The sequence below is a fragment of the Pygocentrus nattereri genome, chromosome 14, assembly GCF_015220715.1.
Source record: "Pygocentrus nattereri isolate fPygNat1 chromosome 14, fPygNat1.pri, whole genome shotgun sequence".
Lineage (NCBI taxonomy): Eukaryota > Metazoa > Chordata > Actinopteri > Characiformes > Serrasalmidae > Pygocentrus > Pygocentrus nattereri.
The window spans coordinates 5,212,160-5,224,491 of NC_051224.1; the positions used below are offsets into that span (position 1 = coordinate 5,212,160).

The 12,332-nt window shown below is 41.5% G+C and overlaps 1 protein-coding gene across 2 annotated transcripts in view; it reads right to left on the reverse strand.

The window, feature by feature from the left end:
* Positions 1 to 760: 760 nt before the first annotated feature.
* plppr2a (phospholipid phosphatase related 2a) overlaps positions 761 to 12,332 on the reverse strand; it is an 81,761-nt gene continuing 70,189 nt past the window's right edge. The window contains exons 4-8 of one of the 2 annotated variants that reach the window (XM_017720216.2): positions 8,101 to 8,221; positions 6,652 to 6,902; positions 6,033 to 6,209; positions 5,029 to 5,172; positions 761 to 4,101 (exon numbers count right to left, since the gene is read on the reverse strand). In XM_017720216.2, coding sequence (XP_017575705.1) covers positions 4,066 to 4,101; positions 5,029 to 5,172; positions 6,033 to 6,209; positions 6,652 to 6,902; positions 8,101 to 8,221 — 729 coding nt within the window. In that variant the 3' untranslated portion in view covers positions 761 to 4,065. The remainder of the gene's footprint in view (positions 4,102 to 5,028; positions 5,173 to 6,032; positions 6,210 to 6,651; positions 6,903 to 8,100; positions 8,222 to 12,332) is intronic. The other variant, XM_017720214.2, reaches the window with a different exon arrangement.

Below are 12,332 nucleotides of genomic sequence, written 5' to 3' on the forward strand. Positions count from 1 at the left end.
ATCTTACAGGCCAAAGCCTACTGTTTGTGGTCCCAACGGTGGGCTAAAAGACTAGCTCCCTCTAGTGGCTGTTTCAGTTTTCCAAAAAATCTATAGGTTCTGTATCATCTGGTTACTGCGAGATGATAAATGGACAGATTTTTAGTCTATTGGTGTCCATAGAATAAACAAGCCCCCTGGTTCAAATGTGATCATGTGATCATTGTGGCATTTCCCAATTTCACTTGCCTATTTCATAGTTGTTTCATTGCTTTCATCTACAGAACAATATAAATGAACAGTTGACATCTATTATCCTAAGCATTGCGTTATAACATGTAAGCTTTTCTCCCAGAAAGGGAAATCTTTAGGCTTACAGGAGAAGTAAGAAGCATAAATTTGTCTGAGCTATGATATGTTTAAAATAAAAAATCAATAATCTTCATGAACCACATAAAATAGCATCAGTTAGTATGGTAGAAACACTGTTTTATAGCCTGTGCACAACACATGGTAACACAAAGATGAAAAGCATTTATGTTCATGTCTGATAAACTCATATCAGTCATTCTATCACCACATGGGGGAGCTGTATCTCCATAGAGAGGATTGTCCTATAATAAGAACACAAAAATCCCATCCATCTTTACTCCTGTTTACTGAGGTGCTCTCAAATCAGAATTATTATAGCCTTTTTAATATTGTAAGTACATATTACTGAACTCCTTTGTGTGAGATGGTGCTGTGGTGTAGAAAAACAGAAGACTAAGTGCGCGATATGGCCAATGTATCGCAATATCCATTTATTGTTCTCATCAGATAGATCTTTACAAAACATTGCGTACATTGTAACAACATGGAAGAAAAAGTGACACCTTCAAAACAACTCAGTCGACCCCTGTCACCACATCTGACCTCCAATGTTTGGACACATCTTCCCATTAGAAGAAAATCCTGGAGAACAGTACAAAACTGAGCTATCTTGTCCTTACAAATGAAAGTTCTTCTTCTAAAGATCTCCAAAGGGAATGACTGCATCATTGCTGGTATACAAATAGTGAACCACAATCCGTAAAAACTTCCCATTCTTTCACCATCAGTGGACCCGTCTGTGAATTGGAGGTCTGGAGCGTCAGATGTTTGAGTCATAGTGTTATTTTTTGTAGTATGTCCATATCACATTATCTAGCTGTTAGGGTTGCCACCTCAGCCCTGTAAATGTCCTAGACACTTGATCGGTAAACTCAGTGGATCGATAGCTATGGTCGTGGTGCGGCCTGTGATCTAATCTGCAGAGTTATCACATTGAAGTCCTGTCTAGTTCCTAGAAATGTCATTGACAGTGTGCCTTTCTGAACAAGCGTCCCTACGCAGAGGGAAATCTGAACTAATCACACCCATTCTTTGTATACAAATGGCTCGACTGGATAAAAAAGCAGTTTAAACTTCATAAGAAATACTAACGTATGATAATACTTGGATTCCTGGACATTTCGTGAACAGGAATGGAATGCATTCGTCCCTGACAAGCAATCAAAAATCTGGACTATCCCACTAAATCTGGATTAGTGAAAAATCTACAAGCAGTCAAGGTGACTGTACTTCTGGAGAAGTAGTGTCTCCACCAAATGCTTCATCAGTTTAAATGAGTGGCGGCAACATTCCTTGGCGTTAAAAGGAAAAATTTGACCAAATGTTCTAATGTACTTAGCACTGACTGTGAGCATAATGTCATTTGCATAATCCTAGCTGGTGGCTGTTCACTGCATGTACTATTGGCTGAACATTAGCTGAATTGCTCACACCTATGACATCTTAAGGTCACATGACAGTCTTAAGGACACAAGACAATTTAATGTCTTAGCTGACTACGAACATTCATAAATTGAGCGTTAGGTATTCAGGATTGTCCACCTTAATCACAAACCTATAAACAGCAAGTCAGTTGACCTAATGGTATGGGTCACCTGATTCTGAGTTTGAAAACTGCGCAGCAAGTCCGATGTGTCAAATGCTACCATGTGAATACAGTAAGACATTGGAAATGGCTTCTTAGCCCAAAAGCACAAAAATGGCCAACTTTCCATTTTTGACTCCTAAAGCTCAAATGTGATCATTAGTTCCAATGTAAGAAGAAGTAACGGATCAGTATGGTAATGACTTGGTGCTCACAGGTGCCAGTGTAAAACATACTTTTTCTTTTCTTTGACTTCTTCGTCTTATTATTATTATTATTGTTTTTTTTTTTTACAAAAAAGCTATATTTACAAAACTGTACAAACATGGTTCATGTAAGAAAGTGGAGAAAGGGGGTAAAAGTATTACAGAATAAAGGTCAAAGGACGTGTCTGCGGTCCATTTGCGCAAGTGCGAGCATGAGAAAGAGTGTACAATGATGCTGGTCCAGCAGACAGGATAACCTTACGCAGCACAGCAGAGAAAATGAACAAAGGGTGGAAGAGGATCACAAAAAGGTCTTAGAAAGGTAATGCATGTGGATGAAGCATTGTGCAAATCAAAAGCAGCAAAACTGTCACACTAGGTGAAGACTAGTGCTGTTCAGAGAACACTTCTTATTACACACAAACAAAAAAAATGAATCTCTTTTTGAAACAAAGCATTCAAGCAAACCCCAGAATAAAATGAATGCTGGAAATGATCAGTTCCAATACTGTCTTCAGCACTTAATGATCTTGCTTGGGCAACCCAGAATAATCACTGAAATTTTGATTGTTGATAAATTCTTTAATTACATGAGAGTGGTTTTAAAAATATCAACAAAAGTTATAATAGAATTAAAAATGAGACAAAAACCTTTACCATACACAAAATATTTCCTTTACAATGTCTGACTGACAGCTCACTGAATTTTTAACCACAGTAAATGACAGGAACAACAGGCTAAAAAGGGAGCTATACTTTGTTGCTCTCAGGTTTGTTGTGCTCTCCTGAGGAACAAAAGGTTGTTTAGTCTGATCTCTGTAAACTGGCAGTGGGTGTTGTGTCTGACAGCGTATTGTTGTGTCTTAGTGAAGCTTTTCTTTTTTTTCAGGGAACAAGGTTGAGAGAAAAAGCCATTTTGCGTCAGAATGCTGTCATTGCTGCTAACAAGCTAAATCTGCCAAGCTCTGGAGGCTGCAGAAGAAATCCCTTGGAGAAGAACTGGGCCCATGGTGGCTCCATATGCTGAGATTCTTTATGCACATGTATGCATGCCATACACGCCCTGGAGCTGCCGGTCATTGATGAGGGAAAGGACTTGGCACTGAAGCCAGCAGCAAGCACTCAGAAGAAACATACAGATATTTTTCTTTCAAAAAATTCTCAAACATAGAGGTAAACAAAAAAGTAAATGCAGTGTTCATCTGATGAGAGTTCAATTTTTCCAGGTATTTACACTAGGGACTGAGAAATGGGGAATCTGTTTCCCAATTCAGGAATTGGGAAAACATGCTGGCATGGTCGTCCAAATAATAAATACATTATGTACAATGAATGCTATGCTTAAAAAAAATAAACATGCCTCTTGAAAAACAGACAAAAAATGAAACCAAACAGGCCTACTAGACACTGTGCTATTAGTCTTTTTGGTTTGTTTGTTTGTTTTTTTCTCAGGAGCCCAGCATATGGACTCCATCGGTTCCCCTGGGAATAGGTCAGGTTGGGTTAGACTGGGCCAAAGGTCTTTATGGTGGTCTACAGGCTTCTACGCACTGCTCAGACAAACTATTATGAACTCAGATGTCACGCCAAGCACTTGCTGGCACATGCCGGAATATTTCTGTCTGCCGGACTAAGCTTGAGTGAGGCTCTTTGAGCTTTCCATGGATTGTCACTTATCATTTGTTGGAGCAGTGCACGGGAGCCCCGAGGGCAGCATGGAAAAGAGGGGTTCATGGAGTGCAGCGAGGAGGAACGTGTCTAGACCTGTGTCGAGTAGGAGCGGTGGAGGGTGGCGTAGCGTCCGGTGGTGTGGGCGGCGCACTGGTGAGCGTGCGGCTCAGACGGTTGGTCTAGACTTCGCTGGAAATGGAGCGAGACGGTATGAGGACATCGGGGGTGGCGGGGAACCGATAGGGCTGATGGTCATGTGATCTCAGTGAATGGAGATCCCCTTGGAGTCTGTAAGGGTGGAGAGAGAAAGTGTGAGAAAGAACGAGGGAGAGAAAGGACGAGAGACAGAAAGAAAGATGGAGATCATGACGAACAATAGAGGAGACCAGCAAATAGAAATGAACTGAGAAAAGAGTGTAATGGCACTTGACAGGATGGTAAAATCAAAGGCAAAGGTGTGGGACAGATGGACAGAGATGGCTATATGTCCAGACTGATAAGGAGTTTGAAACAAAGAAAGTAAAAGAAAGATGGTGGTGATGGATCTGTGGATGACACTAATCTTCTCATGTCATTTTAATTAAAGCAGGGCTCCTCCAGACACTCACTACTCCAGATTCTCGGGGGTACTGCATCAAGATGAGCAGAAAAATGCTGACTCATGCTGTTCACACCAGAAAGCCAGTCAGCAAAAAAGTGCTGATTTATAGTAGCTGACGGCATCAAGTCTCCATCCTCAAAGTCCTCCATGATTAGTATTCATTTTTCAGACCTCTACAGTACTGGGGCTTTTGCATCTGCATCACAGTACTGACACTAGTAACCCAGAGGGCAGTTTGTAGGGTATATGCATTAGTAGTCACATTCAGGGCTCAACAGTGCCCAACCTTTGCATCAGCTGCTTTTGAAAGGCCCTGCTCTGCTCTGCTATAGACAGCAACCAGCACACAAGTAACTGAAAGGCAACGTCAATTGAGGAATAAAACACCATAGGCTCCCTCCATATGACAAAGATTAGGTAAGGTCCAAAGTTGTACAACAGGGCAGTGGGGTGGCAGGGCTGATGTTAAGGAGGTCAGGCAGGGGCATGGGTGTGCAGGAGGGGTTTAGGGGGTCATTTTTGGGGTCCACTGGGTCAAGAACAGATGGGACAGGGGGTCATGATTGGCCACCCTGTGTGTGCAGTCCTGCCTCTCACCCGCCCCCACCCCTTACCTGAGTGCCACTTAACTTTTCGAGTGGACTCTCCACACAGGGCAGCGCCACCATGGGCATACCCAGCACCGACTCAGGACGCTGTGGTCGCACAGGCAGTGGCGGGGGCTTTGTCTGCTGGAAGTTGTTGATCACACAGGTCACCTGGTCAGAGGGGAGGGTGAGAGAGGAGTGGTGAGAGACATAGAGAGAGAGAGAGAGAGAGAGAGAGAGAGAGAGAGAGAGAGGAGGAGGAGGAGGAGTAAACATGCAAGAAAAAGACAGCATATTTTAATGTAACCACCCATTGAAAATCAATGTAATCTTTGCTCTCACTCTACTAGCCCCAAGTTCCTTTTCTCACTGAGCATTTTATCTATATAATACATGTGTACAATGACTGCTCATTTGCCAAAATGGATGTGGGATGTATCAAGTTTAAAAACATAATGGACTAACCCCCCACAAAAACATGTAAAAATGTCAAGACAGATTGTCATCCTAGTTACTTACATGCTAGGTAACTGACTTAAGTAAAGTTAGGCAGTTAAAGCTACATTTAGCTAACCAGTTAAACCAAGTTAAAGTTAGCTAACATAACTTAAACATAGGTAGCATTTACATTATTTACAAGAGGCAGAAACCATTTGTAACTGACATGCTTAGACAACATTAAAATGATCACACAATATGTAACATTAGCTTAGCTAAAAGGCATAAGTGTTGTGCACTTAGTACTGGAGTTAGTTCTTCGCCTCTTCATGCAATGCATGTTGGGACAGGGCCTGAAGTCTAAAATTTAATATGGCCCCTCCATTGAGTCAAAACAAGATTTCTGAGGGGCTGGCAGAAACTTTCCCTGATCCTTTTGAAAATTGGAATATCCTTCACTATAAGAAGACAATGTCCTGTGGGTAAGAGTGGAGAGGAAATCTTTGACACGTTAGAGCCACAGCAGGCACTGATCTCTGAGTTTCATTCACCTCCCCACTCTGATACCCCAGCACACCTACACTTAGTCTCACCAGAAACACAGCAATGGCTCCTCCGGTGAAGTAGCCAGCGAGGACATCTGACCAGTGGTTGCGGTACTCAGCCACCCTTACAACCCCCACCAGCATGGCAAGGCACAGCAGGGTCAGGCTGACCGTCGGCTTCGTCAGACGAGTGCCCTTTGTCCTGAACACCAGCGTCACGTACATCTGAGACCACAGACACACATAGTTCCAGATATGCCTCAGGACTGAAACTCTGTTTCCCTTCTTTGTCTTCAAGGTAGAGGAGTGGTTCCCTTGACAGTGGTTCCCAAGTCCTGTATGCACTGCCCTATACAGCTGTCAAGTATCTGCTGCCCCAACACACCAGACCCAGTTCAAGATGAAAATACTTTAAAGAGGTGGATCAAAGGTGTTGGGGCATGAAATACTTAGAACTTTGCATGGCAGTCAGTTCCTAAGACTGGAGTTCTAAAACCCTGGGCTAGCACTTACACAATTTAGAACCTAGGTATACAAATATCTATCTGTAAAACAGTAAAACCAGTCAATATCAGCAAGGCAGCAGTAATAGGACTGAGAGTTTCAGGTCTTAAACTTCCTAAATTTGGGTAAATTGAGTTTTCAGTGGATTGAACTCAACACTCACCACTGTATACACTGCAGAGTAGACACTCAGTGCTGCATCCTTGGAAGGAAAGGATTTGCGGGCGGATGCCACTATGAGTGGGTTCCCTGTGCAGGCTCGACGCTCTGTGATGTACTGTAGATTCGACTGGCAGCCTAGTGCTGTGTAGTTTGGCCGGCAAGCTGACAGGAAATGAGGGGTCTGGTTTCCTGTGACCACCTGCCCAGCATTGGCGAAGATAGTGGTGGTGAAGAGACCAAAGGTGTAGACGCCTAGGAGAGGGGACAAAAGGTTACAGAGATTCTGCTTTAAGGGAGAAAATGGGCATATGGCAGTCCTGGTCCTGGACTATTTGGGGTTTTCTGTCTTAAGTCAATAGTCCTCGTCAGTCACTAGTCAGTGACCCCTTATGCTACACCTTAATGCTACTGAATATATCAGTGCATTGCTGAAGATGACAAAAAAAAACAGTTTCTAGAAATGATCAATTCTTGATCATTTAATGGGCCGTCTGGCTTCAATGATAATTTTATCCCTTATTTACTTAGAGCAAGGTCATTGCTCAGGGTTGATCTCTGTCAACACTGCCATACTAAAATAAGGTATCTGAGTACAGTGACTTGGGTCCCAATCTGCAGCGCAAGTAGAGCAACATGGCATTAAATGCAATGCTCAAGACCATAAAAACAGGTGAAGGGCATGGATGTGCAGCCCTCAATGTGCCCAGGATTTGATCAATGAACCATGCAGCTCAGACTCCTGTGGCTAAAGCGGCTAATTCACTGGAAAACAATTAAAATGGAGCACTGTGTTTTCTCCTGTGATCTGAAAATGGCTTCTTGGTGGAGTTGTAGGGTTGTTCATGCAAGGATTTAAACATGAACATTTAGATTGCCGTTTTAGAGGCAGCCTCTACAAAAGTTTGGTGGCTATTTCAGCCTTAGCAATGGATTTCTCCCCTCAAAAGGTTGTCTAGCATTAAAATGTGCCTTTTAACCCCCTTCCGTGTAGCAATGTCTGCCTGTTTTTAAGGCCCCCCTGTTCTTGCACTAGACATTTTTAAAATAAAATTGATGGAATATATTTTAACACAAATATGTACAAATTATAAAACTGGAAGTGAACTGGACTTTTGTCTTTACAGATCAGCAAGAAAGTCAATATTTCTAAAAATATCTTTAAATGGCCAACCTCTTTTGGGCATGGTTAGTGTGCACTGTTGTTTCCTCAAAGATATAAGACTAACTGAAGAATTCTGAAACGGGTCTAGCTGATTTTCTAACTTTCAAGAACGTGTGCAAATTAAGACAATAAAATATTGTGGACAAGACTAATTATGTTCCCCAAGAAACTAACTGAATCAGCTGTGGTTGGTAGGAGAGCTGAGACACACACTGATCTTTTAGGGAAAAATGCTTGTTGTTCCTGAATCATGACGCTACAATTCTTGATTGTATGATGCTCTCTTACCTAGAAAGCGTATGATGCGTCTTAGCAAGGGGTTGAAGTAGCAGCAGTCTGCTGTTACGATGGTCTTCTCTTGTGCGCCTTCTGACTTCATGAAAAAAGCCATCAACTCCCCAGCCAGAATCTGCAAGAATAAAAACAAATTGTTCTTTAGGCAAATTTTCTGAAGCTTTATTGTAGCTGTATGAACTTTTGAGCTCCTAATTAGTGATAAAAAAAAAAACAAGCGCCAAGATTCCCACCCCAAAATGTGCTAAAACACATCAACTCGATCAAATATGTGAACCTTGAGTGTCTACCAACCACACAAGTCCACTCAGCTTACATCCTGTCACCTCCTCATTATCCCAATACCCTCTGAGAGTGGTCAGACCCCTCAGTGACGAGTGGCAGCTCATTATCGAGGCTAAAAATAACTGGAATGATGTAGAGAACGTGTCTGTCTGGTTAGAAGAGATTGGCTAGGAGGTTGATGACACGTTGTCATGGTGGATGGTTCACACCTCAAGAGTGGAGTGGAATATGGGGAGCTGTTTGCACTCGGCTGGAACATTGCATTGCTTTACTAGCATCAGTCTCACACAGGATTGTAGCATAGAGGACATTCAGCATGTTTTCATTGTTTGCTAGATATGTCTAGACAGGAGCGCTGTTTGGTGTGTCTCAAGGCTGTCTGCAGCAGAGAATGAATGTAGGATGACATTCATCAGCATAAAGGGACAAACACATTACTATCTAATAGTGTGTATGAACTTTGAGGGTACAATAAGGGAGTGGTGGTAATATATCAGCACAGAGAGCAGCAAAGGAAACGAGAGTAGTTTGTGTATAGATTGCATATAAAAGAAATTTGCATGAAGTTTTACTTTGTTATATTATGTACTTCAACAAACAATCATACTTTTTCTTGTACAACTATATATATATATATATATATATATATATATATACACACACACACACACACACACACACACACACACACACACTCACCGGCCACTTGATTAGGTACACCTGTTCAATTGCTTGTTAACACAAATAGCTAATCAACCAATCGCATGGCCGCAACTCACTGCATTTAGGCATATAGAAGTGTCCAAGACAACCTGCTGAAGTGCAGACCGAGCATCAGAACGGGGAAGAAAGGGGATTTAAGTCACTTTGACCGTGGCGTGGTTGTTGGTGCCAGACGGGCTGGTCTGAGTATTTCAGAAACTGCTGATCTACTGGGATTTTCACGCACAACCATCTCTAGGGTTTACAGAGAACGGTCCGAAAAAGAGAAAATATCCAGTGAGCGGTCAGTTGTGTGGACGAAAATGGCTTGTTGATGTGAGAGGTCAGAGGAGAATGGGCAGACTGGTTCCAGATGATAGAAAGGCAACAGGAACTCAAATACGTTTCCAACATGCCACGGAGAATTAAGGCAATTCTGAAGGCAAAAGGGGGTCCAACTTTTTACTAGCAAGGTGTACCTAATAAAGTGGCTGGTGAGTGTATATATATATATATATATATATATATATATATATATATATATATGACTGATTTAGACATTTTAACTGACATTTCATAATTTCATTCTTTTCGTAGAACATCTCGACTGATTTGGTGTTACTTATATAATTTTTATGCATTTCGTTTTAGGTCAAAAGGGTCCTAAAAAAGACACTAGTACATAACAAACTTCAGTTATGCTTATAGATGCTAAATGTACTAAGAGGCAGTTATGAATTGTAACTATTAATGCTACGCCATCAACTTTGGTGCTATGATAATGCTCATTTCCGCACATGGCATCCTCTATGGGATTTCCAATGTTAGGTTAGTGGTAACCAAGTAGTGGCACACATTTTATGGTTGTTCTAGCTTAAACATAAACATTTAATGCTTGTAAAAGACATCTCAAATGTTTCATTTGAAGCTTGTAACAATCATCAACTTTAAATATATTAAACCATGCAACCTGCAGTTTTAAAGTGACGCCTTTAGAGAAGAGCCCTGGCATACAACAGCTGTTTTTGATTTCTACAACTTACAGGAAGCTATTGGTTAGATAGCCACTTGTGCTGGTTTTGAGGTTTTAATTATGTTGTTTGTCACATAAGGATTTCTGTCCAGCTTCTGAAATTATTACAACTCGTAACCCGTCTCTTAAAACTAGGTGCCAAAAAAGATTCTTTGCATGATGCCATTGAAGAACCACTTTTGGTTCCCTTTTGAACCTTTCAGTGGATGGTTTTTTAGAGCATCATTTTTGTAAACCAGATGTGTGAGTGTGAAGAATCTTTTTAAATGACCTCCACATGATGCAAAGGTTTCATGAAGAACCCTTGAATTGGTAAAGAACCTTTTATTACATTACATAAAGGCTCTTTAAGCCTTTAAAAGGCTTCACTGGTTTGGTAATACTCAGTCTTGTCTCGGTCTTAGAGTAAGGTGGACTTGGAAATTGTCCTCGAGACCAGCCTATGCCTCTGTCAACATGTCTCAGACTCCAGTTTTTGGTCTTGACTCAGACTCACACCTAACTGACTACAACAGTATTCCTCACACTGATCAGATTATTTTCTTTTTGTTGGTTCAAGATTTTAAAACTTTTTTTAATACCAAGCAAAAATTAACAAAGAAAATAAAAGGATCACCAGAAATCATTAGGACTTATTTGAAGGCCTAGAGGACCCTGAGGGTTCCTCTCTCTTGAGACATTCAATTGCTGTTCAATAGCTGTTCAATAGGCTATAACCGAACCTCTATTTAGTTGTTATTTCATTAAAGTACAATATTTTACTAAAATATGGGTATATGTATGGGTATATAATATCGTCTCTGCAGGAATCCATAATCTCCCTCTTTTTTCTCGCCCTCTTACTCGCTTATATGTGCGCACATACATACACACACCCCCACACACGCATTCAGCGGCATCACTGACGTCTGATCCCATTTGAACCTCTATGCCACTGACTCAGCTGCTAGCACTGTAACCTCAGCTGACAGGATCTTGTCTGTAGGCCAATGCAGCTCCAAGATCAGTAACTCACCATCACCATTCAGCATCAGAATGTGACTAGACTCAGGAGCCATCGTCATAGCAACAGCGCCAGACCGGGGCGTAAAATCTGCACTGACATCAAACATGCTACCTGAGACAAGACCAGCCATCAGAGATAAGACAGCAGGAGTCAAAGATGCAGTGTTCAGTTCACGCACAGGCACAACTCAGAGACACACACACTCACACACTAATCCAAGAATAGAGCCTGACCACTGACACGCGCTGAGAGACTTTGACATCACCGCTGAATGGAGCCAGAGATGGTTAAAGAGGTTGCAGATAGAAAGACAGAGAGACAGAGCCAATGGCTTGAACCTTACTCAGTGCCTAGCACTGAGTCAGATGTATTCACTGTGTACGTGCAATTCTGTACGTGTGAAAACGTTTGATCAAATCAAGCAATTTCTCAAAGTAAAACACATCCTTGTCTGTTGAGTTGAGTTTTGTTTGTGTGCTGCTTTTTACAGCAGATGTTTTCTCAAAGCAACTTTAGGAGATTAGGTCCAGACCTCTAATGAGAATAAGAATGCGAGGTCAGGTACTGATATTGGATGATTAATTTTGGGTCACTCCACTCCAACTCATCCCAAAGCTATCAGATGGATCTACGTCACTCCAGAGACCACAGTTCTTCTGCTCTACAACCCACTGCATCTGCATAATTCAATCACTGGGTGGTAAATAGAGCCATTCAGACTAGTTTGTGGTGGTGATAGGATCCAGGGCTCACAAAACCAACAAGGAAAATATAGCCATTTAATTTACTATCCAAAATGACCAGTGAACTTATATCTTTTGGACCCTCCATAAATGAATGGCTCTATGTTGCTGAAATGCTGTTGACATTTGTGTGACAGATGCCAGTCGATGCCATTCTGGAAAAAATAGGCATTGCCTAGTCTTATTATAGCTCTGCAATCATGTTGATAACAGTAAAATAGTGGTAAATATGTAAATACGTTTAGCTTGGATACTGCTTTGCCTTGCATGCATCGCATCTGCGTGTAAATTAATATAATTGTAAAATTTGTACAAGAAAAATCAGCTGCAGATATTAAATAACAGTCATAATAAGAGCCCTCAAACTCATCCTTCCAGCTACTGTTGTTGTTTTCTAAATTTGCCTCACAAAAGTAGTCGATGGTCTGGCTCTGTCATATTCCAAAAGCACCACAAA